The sequence below is a fragment of the Micropterus salmoides genome, unplaced genomic scaffold, assembly GCF_014851395.1.
Source record: "Micropterus salmoides isolate LMB-PRFRI ecotype aquatic unplaced genomic scaffold, ASM1485139v1 Ms_hic_scaffold_16, whole genome shotgun sequence".
In the NCBI taxonomy this organism is placed as follows: Eukaryota; Metazoa; Chordata; class Actinopteri; order Centrarchiformes; family Centrarchidae; genus Micropterus; species Micropterus salmoides.
In genome coordinates, this window is record NW_024040707.1 from 29,042,895 (window position 1) to 29,064,106 (window position 21,212).

Here is a 21,212-nt window from a genome sequence, read left to right on the forward strand (position 1 = left end):
TGTGTGAGGAGAGAGAGTGTATGGTGGGCGGTATGAGAGGGGAGAACTGCAAACTGCCTTTATGGCATCGGCCAATAGGCTCATTATTTATAGTGGATATCTGCAGGTGCACTGGAACGGGCTTCAAGAATGGCACTCTTCACAATGATTTAACCTCCTTTTTCTCCAGAGACTTAACCCCTTTTACCCCTCCATACTGTCATCGAACACACACAAACACACTGATTCTGATTCTGCGCCATCCTGTTGTTTAATGTCCAAAGTGAGTCTCTGATCAAAATCATACAGATTCAGAAATCCCAAATTGTCTGACATAATTTTCCTCCAAAACTTGCAAATCTTGTACATATAGTTTATCTGGTCAAACTGAATAGCCACTTGCTGCAAAGATAAATAGGCCTACTATTTTAGTAGTACCATAACTGTACCAATCATCTCGTGACTATTAGACAAAGCTCACTGAGCTATTTTAGAGAAGATATTGGTCCTGAAAGCAACATTATATAAAAAGTACAATGTCAAATGTAATCAAGTAGGTAGCCCAGCCAATCAGCAGTAGATAACGAAAATTCCCAGCAGGTTGACCTTTTCTTTTTACTATAAAGAATAATGATACACATAGTTTCAGCACCATGGACAGTGACAATTCATCAGCCTGCATTTACCAGCTTCTAAAGTGGAATACATTTTTTGAATTGTTGTAAATAAATAAATAATCAAAACCAAAAAATCATCACAAAACAGTCCTATGGGATTCTTTATAAAGTGCACATTGCTGCAGACTTGAAAACATCTGCTGTTGTCACCCACAGGAACACTGCCAGTGTTACCTGATTTCGACCTCCCCACTGAAGAAACACAGCTAAGTTGGGCACCAGTGTAGCTGATTCTTTATCAAAATTTACAGTGGGTAGAATGGGGATAATATAAACATACACAGGTAACAGTAAATGGATTTGCAGTTTTTCTCAGTCGCTTTGGTATGTTTCTCAGATCAGAAGTGAAATTCCCAAAACTACTTGCTCAACCCCCCGCCTCATCTAGTTGCTTGTGCACATCATAAAAGCAATTTCTCATTCTTTTGAACAAATTGTAAATGTCCCCCCATCCCCCCAAAATCAAACAACATCAAGGCATTAGTTCATTGCATAAGTCCTGTCCTGAAGTGATGAAGATATCCGTTGTGATGTGGATGAGAATATGTGGCAAACACAGTAATGAGTGACATTGTACCGTTGTACCGTTGAAATTACAGTTTTTCAGAAATTACAGTTGCTTTGGTACATTTCTTGAATTATCCTTAACATTTGATAAACAGTAAGTGAATTTCCCAAAACCATTTGTTTAAACAGCATCAAACAATGGATTACCTGCAAAAGCCAGTAACTTGCTCATAATCCTTAGTTTATCTCTCAAAATCAAATATTTGTGTCAATGAACATGTTAGTGACATTAGTATGACAAGTCCTTTTCACTGTATACAATCCGTCCATCCATTGTCAACCGCTTATCCTGCGTACAGGGTCGCGGGGGGCTGGAGCCAATCCCAGCTGAGACGGGGTACACCCTAGACAGGTCGCCAGTCCATCGCAGCGCTGTATACAAACAAGATTGTCAAAATACTTAGGCATGTTGTCAATATAACAGTATAACAATATAACTATGATTGAAAATTCTCAAGGCTGCACATTTTCTGTATGGCATATATCACTTTTACCAGTACAAAGTTATACATTGCAGGATGCAGTAAGGTTTTACTGTGCATACTGTAATTAATAAAAAATACAAAAATAGAATGTAAGCATGGGAAACATCTCTTAGGCTGACGTTCCTGTCTGGCATTTTGCACTATTCATTGCTCACAGTGTATTGTTACTGTTTACTATGTATGGTATTGTGTTTATCGGGTGACGGGTCTGGGGGCTGTGTTGGTATTGTAGTATGTTGTGATTTGTTGTTGTCTATTCTTAATTTGTATATGGTCCATACGAAACAACATTTCATTTGGCTATATACTTGTATGCGAAGAATATCAAAATTTTGACTTTATTTAACTTTTTTTTGACAACGTGTTCAACCATTTTGCATGTATCGATTCGTGCAATGAACTTATGCCTAGATGTTTTGGAGGGTAAGATTATTCAACAGAGAACTGGCCTAATGCATTGTGATCAACATGACATTAGCAAATGATAATGTAGAAAACAGCAGACAATTGTAAATAATCATTTGCATCAGTGTGTCAAAGCAATTTGTTAAAAATGATGAGGAATTGCTTTTATGATGTCCATGAGTGAATAGATGATGTGGAGGTTCAGCAATTACTTTTGAGAATTTCAATACTGAACTGAGAAATGCACTAAAGCAACTGAGAAAAACTGTAAGCTAACAGCTGAAGTTTCATGAGCAAAAATCTGAAAACTTAAACACATTAATTCAAAACTATCTGCACTGGTAGATACCACTGGCAGTGAGTCAGATAATGTAGTTTTTGTGTTGGGTGAACTGTCTTTCATTTAATTTGTGTATCTACGGTTATTTTATCTGTCTCTTATGGTCACTCCCTGCATTAAAATCCCAACATTTACTGTAAACTGCAATATTTGCATTTGGTTACAGGTAAAATGACTTGCTTCAGCTGGTAGGAAGGATCTCAGATTTCTAAATGTACCAAGATATTCGCTCATATTGGATATAAGCAGAGCAGAAGAAGTGTTGTTGAATGTTTCATAGTCATTTTGCAGGTGTTGTCCGGACAAATAGCCTTGTGTCATGTCAAATGACAAGATACAAATACAGTATTGGGCAAGGCAGAGAAGTTGACAAAAATTGTATGTTTCTCTAAAAAAGTATCACAAACACACAAACATGTGTAGGCCTACATAGATGCAGTAAATTATATGTTGTCCATGCTTGGCTGACTGCTCCTCTGTTCCACTCAGGTGACTGACGCTGATGCTGCACATGCACAAATGCTTGAATATCCTTCAGGCCATTACATCTGTGCACACACAATGCCATCACTCACTGAGGTCTAAACCACACACCAACTTTCATCTGCAGATGTATGTCCTGTTTCTTTTACGCCGGGTTTGATACAAATGTGTATTATTTGTCTCTAGTTTTAGGGAATAGAATAGTGTTACTGCTTCCTGCTTTTTCTAATAGATTTTTATGTCTTGAGGCTATTTTGTGTCTCAGTGTGTCTGCTGGTCTTTTTACATAGCAAACGTCCTGTTTATTGGTTCTCTGCCCACTCCTCCCCCACATTATTTTCACCAACTGTGTGGAGTCATCAGAAGGAGTTGGTGGAGAGTAGCTTTTCTAAGAGTTGAGGAGAGCACAAGGTGGAGTGATTTTCAGAAGAAACATTTCTTTCAAAATCGTAACTCAGCCTCCTACTTTGTCCTGAGTCACAGTCTGCAACATTAAATGATGCAGAGCTTTTTGACAGTTATCACATAGACTGATTACCTCTTATATATCATTTATACATAATTCTTGCTACGCAGTTTTTTCAAACTTGTCAAGTCGTGTGTATAAATAAATGGTGGTGTAGTAGATAAAGATGTTTCATTTTCATTGAATAAAACTGTTGCTACCATCAGCCCAGTGCATTTTTTTTTCGCCTCTGCAGTTTGGCCCATTCCCCCTTCCGTACGTTTTGACGTACACGGACGTACGTATGCGGAAACTCAGTTGTAAACAAAAAAAGGACAATCACTGCACTTCTCTTCGGAGCTGAAATACAAACGAAAACATAGTTATATTTGTTGAACGCAGTTCGTTAAAGGTAAGCATGAATGTATTAGCTGAGTCAAGTTATCCAGTTTCTTTCTTTGTAGTGAGTGCTACAAGCGGGAAGATATGATCTGTTATGTAACAAATATCCAGCCGTTAAGCGCTAGCCAGGTGCTAACGTTAGCTGTCGAACTTGACATTAATACTACGTTTGTGTCAACTAACAAGTAACCTTACTTAGTCTTAGTACTGTTTAGCTACGTACGTAGTTACTAGTACTATTAACTAGTTAGCTAGCTATATATTATAACGAAACGAAACTAACGTCGAACTGGTATTTAGCTTCAGTAAATTACAAAGATTATTGAGTCAACACAACACTGTTATTATTGTCTTCTTAGCATCGGTCAGATCACATTTCATCTAAAATAAATCCTCCCTAAAATGTGAAAGAAACATTCATAGCATTTACACCTAACACCACTTCACTAAGAGATCAGCTAGTTATGACAAATTAGCTGTCCCACTTAGACAATGTGCTTTTATCACAACATACCGTTTAAAGAGGCAGTTAGCAGTGTGAACCGAGCCTAGATTACACTTGAAAAAAAATGTTCCAGAATATATTATTTATGTTTTGAATATGCCAGTATGCACTAATCAGACAAATATACTAGCTACCGCCAATGTGTATAATGTCTCCGCCAGGGACAGACTATGGCAGGTTGGTTATCTGTCGCAAATTACAGCATTACAGAAGATTAACTGGCTGAAATCAAAAGCTTGTAATTTCTCGTCTCTGAAAAGTTTTCCCCCCTCAACTTGTTTTCTGTCTTTTTAAATAGGTTCCAAATAGTGGCAGTGGTTAATGCAATCGCTAGCTCATTACTTTAAGAAGACATACTTTGGTGTTGTTGGCCCGCAGAAACAACTGCAGCCAACATGTCTAGGAAACAGACGCCGAAACCTGTACGGAGCAACAAGAAGTGCGAATTGGAACGAAAGAGGGATGAGCGAGCAGCACGCAGGGCCATCGTAAAGGACCGCAAGAACCGGCCTCAGGATTGCGATGAAGGAGCAGAGTTTGTCAGTTTCTCCAATCAGCTCCAGGCGCTAGGGCTCAAGCTGAGAGAAGTCCCCGGAGATGGGTAGGAGCCAACAAAAGACTGTGGCATCTAGCTGTGCTTTGTCTCCCTCTGTCCTTTACCATCACTGTTACGTGTCTCTTAAATCTTATTTTATACATAAAGCTTATTTTCAAGCTGGAGACAGCTGAGTAACCAGGATGCCTTGAGAGGGGAACATATTGTACGCCCACAGTTAATAACCATGTACAGTAAACTAAACTGCAAATTATTTACAGCTGTGTGGCTGCTGCTTTGAATAGGCAAATGTTACTAGAGACATAATTTGTCTTCTCCAATAATAACCCCAGCAGTATGGTGCTCTTTGAGATTGAAAAACAAAAACGGTGTCGAAAGGTGTCTAAAGCTTAATGAACTTTCAAGATGGGAATTTAATTGAATGACTATACAGTCTTGTATCTATCAGTCATGTTTACTGCTGGTCAGAATGTCTGGGAGCCTTGCAGGACATAAGTCATTGTTATTGGCCAACACCCAGAAACCTGCACTTATGAATACATCAGTGCAATATAAGCCTTTGATTTAAACATAACCTTCAGTTTGGCCAAGTACCTTAACATTTTAACTATGACTCATTTAACTATAGGCCATCATGTGTAGATACATCATTCGCTGTCTTTGTTTCTTGCAGGAACTGCCTGTTCAGAGCTCTAGGTGATCAGTTAGAAGGTCACTCCCGAGGTCACCTGCGGCTTCGGCAGGAGACTGTCCAATATATGATGTCCCATCGACAGGACTTTGAACCCTTCGTCGAGGACGATGTGCCCTTCGCACAGCATTGTAAGAAAATGATCCAGTGGGTGACACTGAGTAAATCAGCAAAGGAAATGAAATAAAATACTGCGATCAGATAGGACACTTTTACTAATGCCTTATTCACAATTGATTGTGCTCATGTTACTGTGCAGAGGAAGTCCATTAATTTCAATGGGAGACAATTTTGTACAACAACTATGCAGTGACCCCTGGTGGCCATCAGTTGTGTTTGCGATGGAGTGATAGATGCTGTATTTCAGTGTTTCCCAGCCTGGGGGTGGGACCGCCTATAAGCGGTGCAAGTTAAATCTAAGGGGTTGCTACACAGCAGTGTTACACATGATTTTCTGTTTGTTTTCTCCCTCACACTTTTCTCTATTATATGCTTTTTTAACTTGGGAATTACTGGATAAATTGACCTTTTCAGTTCTCGAAAAAAAAATTGGAAAAACAAAATAAGGAATTTATTCACTTTTTGGTTAAACTGACCACAACGGGTAGACATATGTAACTGTTGAAGGGGTGCACATAGACAATACTTTGTTTTAAGGTGTCACAAGCCAACAAGGATGGGAACCAATTTCATCCATTTAGAACCACAGCAAGTCCAAATGCTTTAATCATTACAATAAAATGGATATACAACTTATATAATCCGTTTATAAATGTCAAATGACAGTTTGGGACAATTATAGTGTTTTAAAAGATATACTTTATATCTGCTGTGATGACACCATAGAACGTGTAATGTGTGATCAAAAATTTAGATTATCTTGTGGGTAATTGTTTACATTTCTTTCCAACCAGTGTCCAACCTCTCTCAGGCTGGTACGTTTGCTGGCAATGATGCTATCGTGGCCTTTGCCCGCAGTCAACAGGTGAAAGTGGTCATCCATCAGCTTAACGCACCACTGTGGGAGGTATGGGCAGAGGCACAGGCAAAAACTTTCAAATGACATCATGATTAAATCTCGTTTGGCACACCACACAGTTTATATGGTCTGTAATCATTCCAGATAAACGGCGCAGAGAAGCAGGTGTGCAGAGAGCTGCACATTGCCTACCGCTATGGAGATCATTATGACAGTGTGAGACGGATTGGAGACAACTCTGAGAATCCTGCTCAGCTCCGCATAGAGGTATATAGTATACAATGAGCATTCAATGGACCAGAGTTTAGGAACAACTATTCCTTTCATCTTACAGTAGTTGAAATCATTTAGTAAATTCCAGACCTTCCTCTTTATATGTCAAAAGGGCATCATGTCATGTTTAACATAAAGTATTGTAATATTACTTCCACTGAGGCACCCTTTACTGCTGTATCTCTGATATTTTCTTGCTATTGCTGTTCCCAGAATCTGCAGAATTCACAAGGCCAGCAGCGTGAGTTTGGAGATGGTCAGAGGGACAGACAGAAGAACCTTTCTTCCACATCCTCAGAAGAGGACAACGTGATCCTGAGCTCAATCAAGAATCGAGGAATCCAGGGTCAGAGGTTACGCTTGACTCATTAGCTGCCGTATGAATTAGACTGTCAGGTCAGGGCAAACAAGAACAATTAGGATTAAATTATATTACATTATGCATTCAAGCTAGTCTATTCAGCTAAATTTATCATTGATCCAATACAACACATCAGCTTGTAATTAAGTAGACTGCTAACTTGACATTAATGTAAATGATCTCATCACACTGACCGGTTCTGTTTGTTTGTTTATGTGCGTGTTTTCTGCCTCAGGTGATGAGGAAAACCTGCTCCAGCTGAGTGCGGCTACCATCAATGCTGAATGGCTTGTTGGCTCCATGCTGGGCCAGTCCTGCCAGGGCCAGTGTTCCTCAGGATCCTGCTCAGCCTGTAGAGCTGCATCTGCAGACTGCAGTGAGCATAAACAGCCAGCAGAGGGCATCAACGTACAAAAACCAAAGGTAGACTCCTTTATTACTAGCCAAATGAAGTGCAATCTGAGGCCATTTTTATTTTAGATTTCAGCTAAATGGTTTCCTCTTTAGCCTTAGTCTTTTTTCCATGCATGTGAACAGACGGCAGCATTTTACTGCATTTTAAAAATATGTGATTGATAATGTAAGGAAGGAAATACACCGCACCTCAGTTAAAGTGAAATTATTGAGTTAAAGACCTTCATTTTGTTTCCCTCATTTCCAGGTATCTAACAAGCAGAGGAAAGAGCAGCTGCGGCAAGAGAAGAAGAAGCGCCAGGAGGAGAGGCATCGGCAGAAGTTTCTCCAGAGTAAAGGAAGTCAGGACCAGAACCAGAACCTGCCAGAGGCTGTTACTTTAGTACCAGCTCTCAACACTCTCAGTATATAGACTGGAGCATGGCCAAAATAACGTACTGCTACTGTAGCTACCGGTGGCTGACGCGATCTACAAAGTTTTGCACATAGTAAAGTTAGATTCAGTCACAGCGGATGACTTTTCCTAAAGAGAATCCTATAGTTTCTTTGCAAACGGTATAACGGTGCCTGCAAACTTGTGTGTGTGAGATGTGTGAAAGTTGTAAAAGACAGAGAGTGAAAGAGCATGACTTTCAGTGTTTTTATTAGGTTTTGGTTCAGTTCAATACCTGGTTGGTGTCGGTGTAAGTAGAATCTCCTCTGCCTACCACGCTACCTAACCCCTTTCTATGCTGGACATCTGGCTTTTCATGACAACCATGCAGATAATCTTGTGTAGCTGGGCTTTTTGATTTGCCACAGACTGAGTTAACGTCAGATGTTCAGATCGTTTTGTTTGTTCTGTCTGACCAAAGAAAGAAGTAAAGGAAGAGCGGCAGATGGATGATTGTCATGCACACTGTGTAAGTAATGTGGCAATAAATAATAATAAATGATGATATAATGTTTTTGTGTGCACCGCATAATATATTACATATTATCTTATGTTTTTCAAATAAGAGGTACATTAGTAAGATTAAATCATTAGTAAGATAAAATTATTTATTATTTATTTCCCTTTTTATTTATTTCCTTTGGTGTTGGAGAAAATAACCTAAATACAACAAACTGAACATTAACAATCACAAGGCACATTTTAGCAAGAGGTTGAGTTTGGTTAGTTTTAATTAGTCAAAAAGATTTTATTACTTTGCACACGTAAATAAAAGTAAAAGCTTACATTAAGCATAAATATGTTTACTATAATGGGAAAAATGGTTAATGTGTTACTGGGTATATTTTTATTATCCGTTAACATATCAAGTATTACTGGCTACTAATGTGGTCAGAAATACTAGAAAGGCGCTTTACAAGTACAGAGTATTTACCATCCATCCATCTTCAACCGCTTATCCTGCGTACAGGGTCGCGGGGGGCTGGAGCCAATCCCAGCTGACATCGGGTGAAAGGCGGGGTACACCCTGGACAGGTCGCCAGTCCATCGCAGGGCCACACATAGACAAACAACCAGTTACACTCACATCCACACCTAAGGACAATTTAGGGTCACCAATCACAGACTTTTTACCATTATTCTAATTTCAGATATCTTGGACTTATGCCGCGTTCCAGACTGCTCGGAACTAGAAAATTGAAATATCCGACTTCCAACCTCAAAGCGTTCCAGGTGCGTGACGCCGAAAGTGAACGAAAACCATGGCTGACCGTGACAAAGTGTGCACACAGTTGCACCCTGAGCGGTGCCTTTGGTGTTAATTAAAATGATGCAGTTTAAATGCAAACACGTTACATAAATAGCCTATACGTTACTAGTTAACTGTGTACCCCTCTAACTACATCAGTCAGTCAGTGTTGCAGGTTACACTTCCTAATGTTTTGGCTTTTTTAACAATAACTTTTATGCAGAGAAGATGGCTTTATGAGATTCTTTACTGTAGCCAGCTACCTAATAGGCCTAACATATTTCTACATTAATGTTTTACGCAGAACAGGTTTTACTATATGATCGGATGTATTATTTTAATTTAAATACATGCAGATATACTTTTTGTTGCCTTTTAGTTTGTGGTTCAACATTTACAGTGTGCGCGTCCATTGTTTTGTGACGTCATTCAGCTGCTACTCGTGAAGTCGGGGTACAGATTTTTTTCTCCGAGTTCACAAGTAGGAAATCCGACTTCAAGTGGCGTTCCAGGAATGTTTTTGTACTGGCGGTCGGAAATTTCCCACTTCAGAGTTGCCTGGAACGCAGCATTTACTCTTGAGTGGTCAAACTGTGTATTGTAGGTGTGTAATTATTAAACCAAGGTAGAAAGCCTCACCACTGGGAATGCTACTGTTGTGTGGGGCTGAAATACACCTGTGACACTGGTCTGGTGTGCACAGTGATGACAATACAATGTTTAATAGTACAATTTTCTCACAGGTCATTAGGTCTTCAGTTCTTGATATGTTGAGAATTTGAAAATGATTCTGATTGAATCAGGAGTTCTGACAGGCTAGCTGGTAAGGTAGGTGGTTTATTGTCACAATATAACAAGTTATAGAGTGATATTGAGTTTTGTAACTCCTTTCTGCTACATAGCAGACAATATACATTAATACAAAATAAATTATGAAAAATGGTAAACAGAAATAAACTATAGTCACTGGAGCAGCGCTGAGGATGAATGAGAGTTTAAGAGTGTGATAGCTTGGGGGGAAAAGCTGCTCTGGAGTCTGGTGGTGCGGCAGCTGAAACTAATCTCTCTCTCTTCCCAGAAGACTCGAAAGACTAGACTTAGCTGTAGGGGCCCTGCCAGTACTGCAGGTAGAAATGATGAGAACTTGGAGCAGAAGTTACAGATAATGCCGTTTTACTGTCTGTTGACACAGAGGCTGCCGATTTATCATATGGGGAGTTAGTTGGCAATTTGAAAATAATGATGAAATACAGAAACTGGTCTGTTCTACAAGTAGACTGAGCTCCAGTAAAATAAGAACTGAATAGGAATGAAAAATAACACTGGATATAAACAAAGAGTTTTGCATAAGCAGAACTAGACCGTACACTGAGGTTAGGTTTAATGTAGTGATATCTTGAGTGGTAAAAGTCCAATCCACACACTAGGAAATATGACAAATGTTTTTTATTACAAGCATAAAAAATTACATCAATCAAGGTCAGGCTCAGGGATCATTTTGTCTTGACAAATTATGTACACTTAATTCTAAAAACACTCCTGTGTTGGTAGAAAGACTGAAACCAACTAGCCAATCCACTCCATACAGGTAACTTTCCCTCCTCAGGTTGCTTCTTAGTCCAGTTAGCGGTTTGAAACAAGAAATCTGTCTGTCTGAGGCATCGTTAGTTTGTAGATCAGTGGGGGTACGAGCTATATGCTGGTGCTCTAGAAGTCCTGTCGGATGTTCTCCTTGTTCTCGTCCCCCTGCTGTTGCCTGAGCAAAGAAACTTCATTCTCCAGCTGGATGATGGCCCGCTCGATCTCATAGTTTTTACTGACCAGAGACACCCAGCTGTTGAGGGAAAGGTACAGATGTTACGTCAGAGAAAAATATAACCTACATATTTCCCATGTCCAGTGATATAAACTCTTAAAAACAACATACTTTGACTCCAGCTCTCGTAGTTTGGCTCCTCCTGCTAACTGATCATTTTTGCGTTGCCAGTTTAAATCTTGAATTTGCTTCCTGTGTACCAAAAAAAAAAAAAAAAGTTTATTTGAAACATGTGAAAACTGGTTTAATAACGCTTTAATACAGCACAAATGTTCCAGTGATTGGTCACCTGAATTTCTGAAGTTCCTTTTGGGCCATCTCAATCATGAAGGCCAGGTTACTGAAGGAGGAAGACAGGATAGAACGTTAGCCAACTTTACACTAAACATACAGCGAGTAACAGAGATCGGCTGCTGTCACGTACTCGTTATAGACTTTCCATGCGTTGGTTCCATACTGTGACATGAGCTCCAGGTTCTCAATGCGGACTGCCTGGTGCTCTAGCTGAGCCATCGAGTTGTTCACGCACTCCTGCCACGCTGTAATGTCGTTCTTCTGTCCTGATGAGGGCGCTGGCAGTTCATATCTCCACAGGGAAAAGTCAGATGAAATTATCAACATTGGGAGTCAAAAAGTAAATAAATACATCCAATAATTTAAAATGAAAAAGTAGAGTTACAACTGCAGCTAACAATTGTCGGCATTACCTACCAACAATTATTTTTGTATTCATCATGAATTTGAATAATTGGTAGATTAATTAATGAAAATAATCATAATGATTGCAGCTTTCATTTAGTTTATTAGTGTGATGCCACAGGATTGCTAGGCGTCTCCAGAGGCCTGTACCACAAAGCAGGATCTGAGCTTATCCAGGTAACTTCGGGGGTTAACTCTTTTCAGAACCACGAAGGTGGTTGACTTCTTACCTGGGTAGATTTCCATGGTAACTTATGCTGAACGGCCAACCTGCTCCGGAGCAGGGTATGTTCCAGATAACAGATCAACTCTATGAAAATGCCACCTACTGACCAATCAGCTCTCTTGAAAAATGAAATCACCATCTTTAGGAAATCCCACAGACTGTTTTAGCCAATAGGCTGCTTTATGTTTGCTGCGGTGATGTGGAGAAACTCTTGTCTATAGCGATCTCATCCCACAGAGACTGATTAAAAGCCTTATGCTATTGTTGCCCACAGGTTTTTACAGCAGGATACTGCTTTGAAATGTTTTTAATAAATGTGAGCAGTTTGGTAGTGATATTGAAATACTAAATTTTAATATGAACATAGGCTATCTATTTCAGGTTAGTATAGCTTTCTTAGGCCTACTACAGAGCTGTAGTCATGTCCCACCTTTTGCGCCCACATCGCAAAAGGTGGGACGGTGAGTTTCCAGTCGCCGAAATGTTGAGATTCAGTCTTTCAGCCACTATTTGAGCACATTTTATGGCATGAATGGAGTTTTCGTTTCATTGCTTTATGAAGTTAATTTAGAGTGTGTTAAATAAATTAAGCTCATTTTTGAAGTGACAACAAGTTTTTTTTAAAGTGAGGGGGAACGGCCCGAGTCTTTTAATGTGGAAATGCCGACACACAGCCGAGCTGAAAGAATAAGGCTGAGGATATTTTCATACAGCACATAAGAACACTTTGAATCAATGCAATATTATAGACTACGCCTGTTCATTTAGACATTCAGACTGTCTGCAAATTTCTGTCTCCCTGCATGTGTCAGCTGCAGGCGTGCTACTGTTGTAGCCTATACTGTTACTGCTGCTCACTGTACTGGAAAATAACAAATTGTTCAGGTTGAGAAGCCATCGTTGAACAGAGGAGGGGGTCTACGCCACCACTTATCCCCCAACTCAACAAACGAAACCTATTGGCCTCAGGTGAGGATTCCAACGGCGGTCGTTCAGTCTTGGCCTCCGGTAGTCCTAACGACTGTAACGACTGTCTTTACTCCAGCCAGGAACACTAACGAACCAGCGGTATCGACGATCCTGGCAAACGACCCCACAGAGGTTAAATAGCTGAGTTTCCCTACCAGTCAGTCAGAACTGAAGAAGTCCTTTGGATGAGGGACGAAACGTCTTCTAGTATCTTCAACCAAGTCCAGTTGCCCTTGATTTTAACCTTCATTGGATAACTATGACTTGGATGACTGAGAATCTTCACAGACATTTAGGATTTGGTATTATCAGAGTTCTAGCCACCAATATTTGATACATTTAAGGCCAATTTATACTTCTGCGTCGTATCTACTCGTAGCCATGTACCCTACTCTGTTCCATACCCCATAGCCCGACACGCACCTCCCCGTCGCCACTGCAAGAACTGTGATTGGTCGGCTTGGTAGCATCGCATTTCCTGTTTTCCCTTCTTCTGCCTAAATCGGTCTAACGGTTGTACATACTACGTCCTTCGACGCCTTCTCTTGTCCCTCCCCACCAACCCATAATAGATGGATTCATGAGATACTGCATTAGGCTTTTGAGGATTAGGTTCTCCCTAAGGGGTTCCTTAAAGACCTTCCATCAAACTTCGCAACCCTTTTTAGAACATATTGACACCCTTGCGAATAATGACCATAGACTGGATAAATGCAAATCCAGCAGCTGGACTCCCCGAGAGATGACGATCTGCATGTTGGATGCAGCAGTATTTTTGCATAACTCTCTGTAGCTGTGTGTGTCTTTCACTGATTTATTTGGCGCCCACAGATATGCAGGCCCTGGTTTCAGACTCCTGCAGTGTGTAGGGTTTACCTCTTCATGCTCAGGAGATCCATGGGCTGCCGAGCCGCCAGCCGCTCAAATTCATTCCTCATAATTTCTGTCTAAAGGGTGAAAAGAAATAAATGCTGTTATTTCCGTCACACTGGCTGAAGCTGTGAAGAAGGTTTCAGAGGTCTGAGGAGTTTGTCACCTCAAAAGTAGAGAAGTCAGGTGTAGGCAAGTAGCTCAGGTAGTTCTTGGTAGGTCTGTATCTTCTCGTCTCCTCCTCCACCAACGCTGCAGCCTAGACGACAAAAGATTTTAAATCTCTACACAGGAAAAGCACTGCAGCTACCAAGAAATTAACTTTTATCTGTATTCATTTTTTAAAATTTCACCGGTACAAGTAATTTTTGACCATTGCAGAGCAAGAATCATGAGCAATTATGTGTGAAGGAAGCCTGGGAGTCTGTGTTTATTGCCAATTAAAAACTTAAGACTACACCAGCTTATTTCACTCATGGTGTTTCTTCTTCTTTCTCTGGTGGGAGGTGCACTCAGTGCCATTTTTAAATACAAAAAGAGTGCTAGCCAAGAGGGTGTACTTCGGGATCATAACTATCTGATTTGTTTTGCTGCCTTTGTTGTTAAATAATAAATAAAATACTAAAGTACAAGTACAAAAGGTTCCTGTGTACAGAGTCAAAAAGGCCAAAAATAATTCTTTAAATTTTCAAACTACCTCACAATCCAGATTTAGGAGATCATTGAGGGAGGCTTAAGTGATCCCTAAGTTTCCTCTAAGACTAACCTTCCAATTGGTAGTTGGCAATGTATTGCAGTGCGTGAAACCAAGCATCAGTTCTGAAAATGGTCTCAAGAGTGTGTCGTAGGATCACATCTGACCAACGCATGCATCCAAACTTAAAAAGCCGGCTGATCACAGACAAATGAGACGGCCATATTCTGTTTTTTAGGCGGAACAAAAAGTCTAGACTGACTGCACTCTCCTACAGAGCTTCACAGTACTGTAGAGACCATTTTTCAGTTAGTGGGCTCTAGCCTGACGTCAGCTTGGCTCCTAAAGCTGGCACACTTATGTTGTGTTTTTACTACATATAACGTTGACCGACCCCATTCTGGTAGCGAACTCTGTTGAAGTGATCCAGTCTGTAGTGAGCTAATGGAGGAGCATTTGAATTGTGCCAATGATATAATGTGCACAATAGCATAATGGTGTACATTTAAGTGGACATTATTGAAAGAGCCTCTGGTGACATAAATGTTTGAATATTAGTATAAATGCTAACATTTTCACAACATGAGCCAAACCTGCCTTGTCATTGTCAAACACAGGTGTAACTAGTGCTTGGCAGTGCCAGCTACCTGGTCTTATAAATGCTGGCTGACTAGCATGTCTCTCTGCCTACATCTAAAAAAAAAAGTCTGCAGAGCTGAATGATGCACACATCAATACGAGTAGTAAAACAATACTAAAAAAGGTGTGATGATGGGCAATTGTGCACTTTAATGTTCTGCTTGTTCTGTGAGATTTTCTGTAGTACCACATTCATTTGAAATAATGGATTTTAATGTGGGGAGAAGTATCAGCCATTGTGCCACAGTGGGGAAGGCAACCTTTTAACAGCAGACCTTTTGACAGAGTATAGCAGGAAAATGATGCAGAGAGGGAGTAGGGCTGAACAATTAATCAAAATGATCAAAATAGCAATATGGCCTACCGCAATTTTCAAATCGCGAGAGGTGCAATAATTGTTAAAAGCAAATTAAAATAAGATCTATGTTCTCAAGTTGTGTGAGGACTGGCCCCTAAACAGAACCCACATACAGTGGGGAGAACAAGTATTTGATACTGATTTTGCAGGTTTTCCTACTTAAAAAGCATGTAGAGGTGCAAACGAGTTCAAACAGGTGCAGTTAATACAGGTAATGTGTGGAGGACAGGAGGGCTTCCTAAAGAAGAACTAACAGGTCTGTGAGAACCGGAATTCTTACTGGTTGGTAGGTGATCAAATAATTATGTCATGCAATAAAATGCAAATCAAATGGAAATTTTTGTTTTAGATTCCGTCTCTCATAGTTGAAGTGTACCTATGATAAAAATTACAGACCTCTACATGCTTTTTAAGTAGGAAAACCTGCAAAATCAGCAGTGTATCATACTTGTTCTCCCCACTGTACTCTGTATTTTATTTGGGTTATCAACACAATGTGCCAGAGTAAAGCTAGTTAACCAACCAGGCAAAATGGCCCACAGGAGCCCCACAGGCTACAGTTTCACCGTATCAAAATCTAGTTTTAAGACCTTCATTATTTTACTTTTCATTGTGCTCACATTTTGTTATACAGTGCTGTACCGTGTTGTCTACTTATTGTACTGTGGTACTATAGGGTACATTAACAGGAGCAGTTAGAACATTTAAGAGTGGCTTTTCAAGTGCAAAACAAATACATTTTAGACCACGCAAGGCACTGCTATTCTTAAAAGGGCCTTTCTGTCTATTTTTGTTATTTTCCTTGCGGGAATTGGCTTCCGCAGACACACAGCGCACAAAACACATCTAAGCTCCCAACTCCAGGAAGTTCTGAGCTAACGTTAAATTGAAAGACTAAGGTTGCATTGCATTGGCTAAAAAACAATCACTTAACCTAACAAATGAGCATGCTAAATATTGGTGTAGCTAATTGGGGCCATAATTAATGCTGTAGTTTCAAGTTTTGTGTGCCTCATTGATCCTGTCCACCGCTTAAGTTAAGCATGGTTAGTTAACGTTAGCTAACACGCTGCGGTTGTATCTCTGATACACATGAAGTGCGTGTTTACTCACCGCTTCTCTGACACCTGCTGCATCGTAACCTTGGTCAAAATATGGCAAAGCATCGACGAACACTTCACCAGCTACTGAAGCCGTTCCGGCCATTTCAATCAGTCTATATTGTTAAGTATGTTTGCTTTATGTCTAAAAAACACGCCAGCTAACTGAAGGCTAGGATTTCCGGTCTGAACTTCAAAATAAATCCTTAACCACCATGGTCGTGTTTTTGCTTGTGACATCTAGTGGAGGGGAATGTAACTGCGACTTGATAAAGCCAAACTGCAAAGGACAGATGTTAAGTTGAAATGCCTCGATACAACTGTAGGAACTCTACTTTTTTTCTATGTATTGTTTTGGAATTTTCTTAATGTAGGATTAAACATTAAAACGTGTTAAAAATGTGGTGGTGGTGGTGCATAGATAAGATGCTTGCCTTTGGTGTGGGAGACCTGGGTTTGTTTCCCACTGTGAGACATCCACCATTGTGTCCCTGAGCAAGACACTTAACCCCTAGTTGCTCCAGAGGCGTGCGACCTCTGACATGTATAGCAATTGTAAGTCGCTTTGGATAAAAGCATCAGATTAATGTAAAACATTGATTTTACATCTACAAGTTTTGTATATCAGCAACATCAACATGTTTTTCTATTTCAGTTGTGTCCAGTTCTACAGGGATGAACACTGTCATCCAGCAAACACACAGATATATTACTTAACCTATGTGTGACATTTAAGCTTAAAAGGAAAGGCCTATAAGATTGACACCTGCTTCTTAGTTTGTTTAGTGGATGAAAATTTTCAGTACGCTGTGTTTGACAATTATACTTTAAAATAAAAAAACAAGCTCATTTGGAGATAAAGAACGTGGAGCTGTTATGTACAAACAAGCTGTCAGTTAATGATGCAAGAGTGAGCCACTGCCATTTCCTTGTGTTTCAAACATCCTCTTCTTGCAGAAGCACACACATGCACCAGTATTAAACTGTAGGCAATTACTCTTTTAAAGGCTTATCTATGGGGGAATTATCTGTGGACATAAATATAGTCCACAGCAGGAATGTCCTATCTCTAGCACACAGCACAAAAGACACCAGCTTATTCCACAAAGTCAGGTTATGGTTAAAATAGCATGATCAGCAGAGGGCATAGGACACAGAGAGGGGGGGGGGGGGTGGCAGTGCAGACTAAAAAATGACAGACAAGAAACAGTCATCATTTTTATTATCTTTAATCAGTATTAATAAGTAATCATTCATAATTTTTAATCATTTTTAGTATCCTTCATTAGTATATTAATCATTTTCTTTTCACCTAGATTGTCAGGGTTTGGTGTGGGTGAAGCAGGTAGTAGGTTGGAGGACCCAAATGCAGGACACGAAAGCCAGCAGGAACAGTTCAGAAGGGTTTTAATACACAAACAAAAGACGAGCACACTTACAAACAGAGTGGCTGATTGACTGAGTCCAAAAGCAAAGGCTGTCCAACAGAACAACCTGCAACACTGGGTGACAATAAACAATGACCCGACAAAGACAAGACAGAAACACAAGGTATATATACACAGGGACTAATGAGCAGGGCGGGAACAACACAGGTGAAAGACATGAGGCTAACGAGGCACAGGTAGGGAGAGAGAGAGAGAGTGTAGGGGAAAACAGAGACAGACATGCAGAGTGTGACATAGATGTGTCTTGTTTTTACTTAGAAGTGCTGAACTGTAGTCATGAATGCAGTAACAAGCTCACTGTAGTTAAGATCCTTGAGTGGGAGCATTGACTGCAGACACTGTGACTATGCACACCTTGTTCAATTGTTATCTACTGTAGATATATGACTGCAGGAGAGGCTGCAGGTGTTCAAAATCTGCTGTGACAGGTGCATGCTTTGGTCTGCTGTTGTCTACTGTTGTTGTGACTGCATGAGGAACTGTTGATGTGTTAGTCTGCTGATATTAAGACTACATGTTTAATTACCAATTAAGACTACATGCTTCATTACTGATTAAGGGGTTGATTGTCAACTTCCAACCTCTGATGCTTATAGCCTGTGTGAACTTTGAGTGAATTTTTGCTTAGCTTTGCAGAAAGGGTGAGCTTTTGAGGCAGAAAGTGGATGAACAAATGATGATAAGCAGAAAGTTGAAAAACAGCCAGCATAAGCTTATTAAATGTGTACTTTCCAACAGTAAAGCAGAAGAAGTTAAAGTGTCCTAAAAATCCAGATTTAATTTGGCAGTAGTTCCCAAATCATATTTTCAAAACAAATTGGAGATATTTTTACTAACTTTTTGCCAAACAGTTTGCCAATGAAATTTTCAAAATTCCATCAGCAAGCCCTTCTAATTTCTCACCTCACCACTAAAACTTTTTATTTAGAACAACTGGGACATTTTTTATCAGAAACAAAATTCCTTTCCTAATGATCCTACTTCATATTCTCAATCTTTCTGATGACTTTGGTAATATGCTGTCCTATGAGCAGTTTATGTCTGCTGCAGTTTTCCAACTTCTTACAGAGAATTTTATCCTAACTACTGCTATTCCAAACAGATTATTTAACGTGTGAAAACCCACTTAAATTACAGAGAGAATATAGAACACAGCTTTCACTGATGTTGTTATTGGCAGATCTCACTTTTTTTGAAGCTGCGGACTCTCTTTTAATCTTAAAGATATTATTTGTTAATATACTAATCCAGATGATGGCACTCTTGATCACCTGATTAATTTTGTTATTCCATTTGCAAAGTTTTTTATTCAAAACGAACTGAATTCTCTTCTTAAATCACTCTTTCCCTGAAATCTCTGACTGAAAAGGTTTACATTTGTATGTACTCCTGTTTTTTTATTTTTGTGTAACTGAACTTTAATATTTTCACGTTATGTTTCTGTTTCTATATTTATTTGAGTCATTTAAATTTATGTTTGTAGAGCCTATTATCCTTTTGTTAATTAAAAAAGAACCACATTGCTATGGAGCCATTTAGGACAAGGCCAATATTTACTTTTTCCTTCCCTTTCTCAACCAGTCAGTTTGTTTTTATAACAAATTTTATATTGGTTTCTAATAGAAACACAAGTTATACATTTGCCATCATGTCAGCAACAGAGCTAGATTAAAAAAAGACAATAAATAAAGTACAAGTGTATACACAAACACATATAAATACACATACAAAGAATTGCCATCCATCTATTCTTAGCAGGAAAATGTCCCCGTTCACTGCCCCCCCCCTTCGCCTTCCATACAGGAGCCTCTCTCCATGTTGCTCTGTATACACACATATTAGTGTAGCCGTAATCACAACAGTGCCAATGTTCTATGAGAATGAGCAGTGATACATCGAGTGGAGTTAAAACATAAAAAAATAAAAATAAATGACAGTATTTGAGAACCATAATACAGAAAAGGGTTCTTATTGGTGTATCCCAGGTGGGCGTTGCCATTTTAGGGAGAGCTGGCCCCTCATCACTAGCTGAGTCAAATCCTCAGGTATACGTAGTTAAGCAGATCTCTGAAAGACCCCTAATCACCTTTTGCAACTGCACTGAGTCTTTCATGGGGGAGGGCCCTGAATATTTCCCTATACCACAATGTGACAGTAGGTGGTTTATTGTTGATCCAATTAATTAAAATACATTTCCTAGCCAGTAATAATAATTTATTACATCATTTGAAATTGTAAATGGGTTAGAGTCACCTCCCTTGAGGGGAGGCCGAGAATGAAAAGGCCTGGGTCCCTCTTAATTTTTGCATGGAATATGCCACTTAGTTCCTGTGAGATCATACTCCAAAATCTTTTTATCAGTTTACATTGCCAGAAGTAATGGTAATATGTTCCAATTTCATGACACTTGTTACACAAAGGTGTAACCTGGCGGTCCAGCTTATTTAGTATGTAAGGAGTTATGTGTAGACGGTGTTGTATTTTATACCTACTGTCTCTTTCAGTGTATTACATGTAAAGGTGGATTTAAATACTTCAACAACTTCCTGCCAGTCATCCTCAATATACTCTGAGTCGAGATCTTTCTCCCACTTCTGTGCAATGCTTATAATACCACCAGGACTAAGAGAGTATAGCAATGCATGGAAGGAAGAGATAAAGCGGGTGAGGCCTCTCAGGGAAATAAAGAACCTCTCTACATCACTGTACATGACTGGATCAGGAGGTAAGGGGGTAAGGTCTTAGATCCAATGAAGTGCCTGACCTGGAGAAAACCATAATGGTGTTCGTTGGGGATACTAAATTTGGACTGCAGTTGTTTGAAAGTCATTAATATCCTGTCGTGGTACAAATCACCAATCACACACGCCCCATTGCCATGCCACATGTCAAAAATGTTGGGATTGAGACCTGGTGGCAAATCCAGGTTCCTCGTTATAGGGGTTAAGAACGAGGCATCACTTCCTCTTCCTAGGTATTTATAGATTTCCTGCCACACTCTAATTGTGTTGTAAACCAGTCAGTTTTAATTATGTTAATTCATGTTGTTCTGATTGGCTGCGTTGTTTTTTTCACTGTTGGTCTCTTGAACCGGCTTCAGCTGTTCATCTCACAGAAAAGTGCTCAAATATACAGTACATTTTTACCTG

At 39.7% G+C, this 21,212-nt stretch overlaps 2 protein-coding genes across 3 annotated transcripts; one reads left to right on the plus strand and one right to left on the minus strand.

The window, feature by feature from the left end:
- Positions 1–3,651: 3,651 nt before the first annotated feature.
- On the plus strand, positions 3,652–8,509 carry otud3 (OTU deubiquitinase 3). Of its 2 annotated transcripts, none has more exons than XM_038723610.1 (8): positions 3,652–3,793; positions 4,587–4,889; positions 5,518–5,666; positions 6,450–6,562; positions 6,659–6,781; positions 7,001–7,133; positions 7,384–7,571; positions 7,810–8,509. In XM_038723610.1, the coding sequence occupies exons 2-8, from the start codon at positions 4,684–4,686 to the stop codon at positions 7,972–7,974; spliced, it is 1,077 nt and encodes a 358-aa protein (XP_038579538.1). In that variant the 5' UTR covers positions 3,652–3,793; positions 4,587–4,683; the 3' UTR covers positions 7,975–8,509. The 2 variants fall into 2 exon arrangements, with proteins under 2 accessions (XP_038579538.1, XP_038579539.1); XM_038723611.1 differs by having other exon boundaries at positions 3,666–3,793; positions 4,667–4,889.
- A 2,165-nt stretch (positions 8,510–10,674) lies between these two features.
- bcas2 (BCAS2 pre-mRNA processing factor) lies at positions 10,675–16,810 on the minus strand. The gene is made up of 7 exons (XM_038723646.1): positions 16,629–16,810; positions 13,991–14,083; positions 13,831–13,901; positions 11,485–11,646; positions 11,350–11,400; positions 11,172–11,252; positions 10,675–11,078 (listed from the first exon to the last, which is right to left on the minus strand). Exons 1-7 carry the CDS (start codon positions 16,719–16,721, stop codon positions 10,952–10,954), a joined length of 678 nt encoding a protein of 225 aa, XP_038579574.1. The 5' UTR covers positions 16,722–16,810; the 3' UTR covers positions 10,675–10,951.
- Positions 16,811–21,212: the final 4,402 nt, after the last annotated feature.

Coding starts and splice junctions, on each gene's coding strand:
- otud3 (XM_038723610.1), top strand. CDS start 4,684: ATGTCTAGGAAACAGACGCCGAAACCTGTACGGAGCAACAAGAAGTGC. Junction 5,667..6,449: donor TGTGCCCTTCGCACAGCATT/GTAAGAAAATGA, acceptor CTTTCCAACCAG/TGTCCAACCTCTCTCAGGCT. Junction 7,572..7,809: donor TCAACGTACAAAAACCAAAG/GTAGACTCCTTT, acceptor CCTCATTTCCAG/GTATCTAACAAGCAGAGGAA.
- bcas2 (XM_038723646.1), bottom strand. CDS start 16,721: ATGGCCGGAACGGCTTCAGTAGCTGGTGAAGTGTTCGTCGATGCTTTG. Junction 11,647..13,830: donor GATCTCCTGAGCATGAAGAG/GTAAACCCTACA, acceptor TTCCCTGTGGAG/ATATGAACTGCCAGCGCCCT. Junction 11,253..11,349: donor AAGGAACTTCAGAAATTCAG/GTGACCAATCAC, acceptor TTTGGTACACAG/GAAGCAAATTCAAGATTTAA.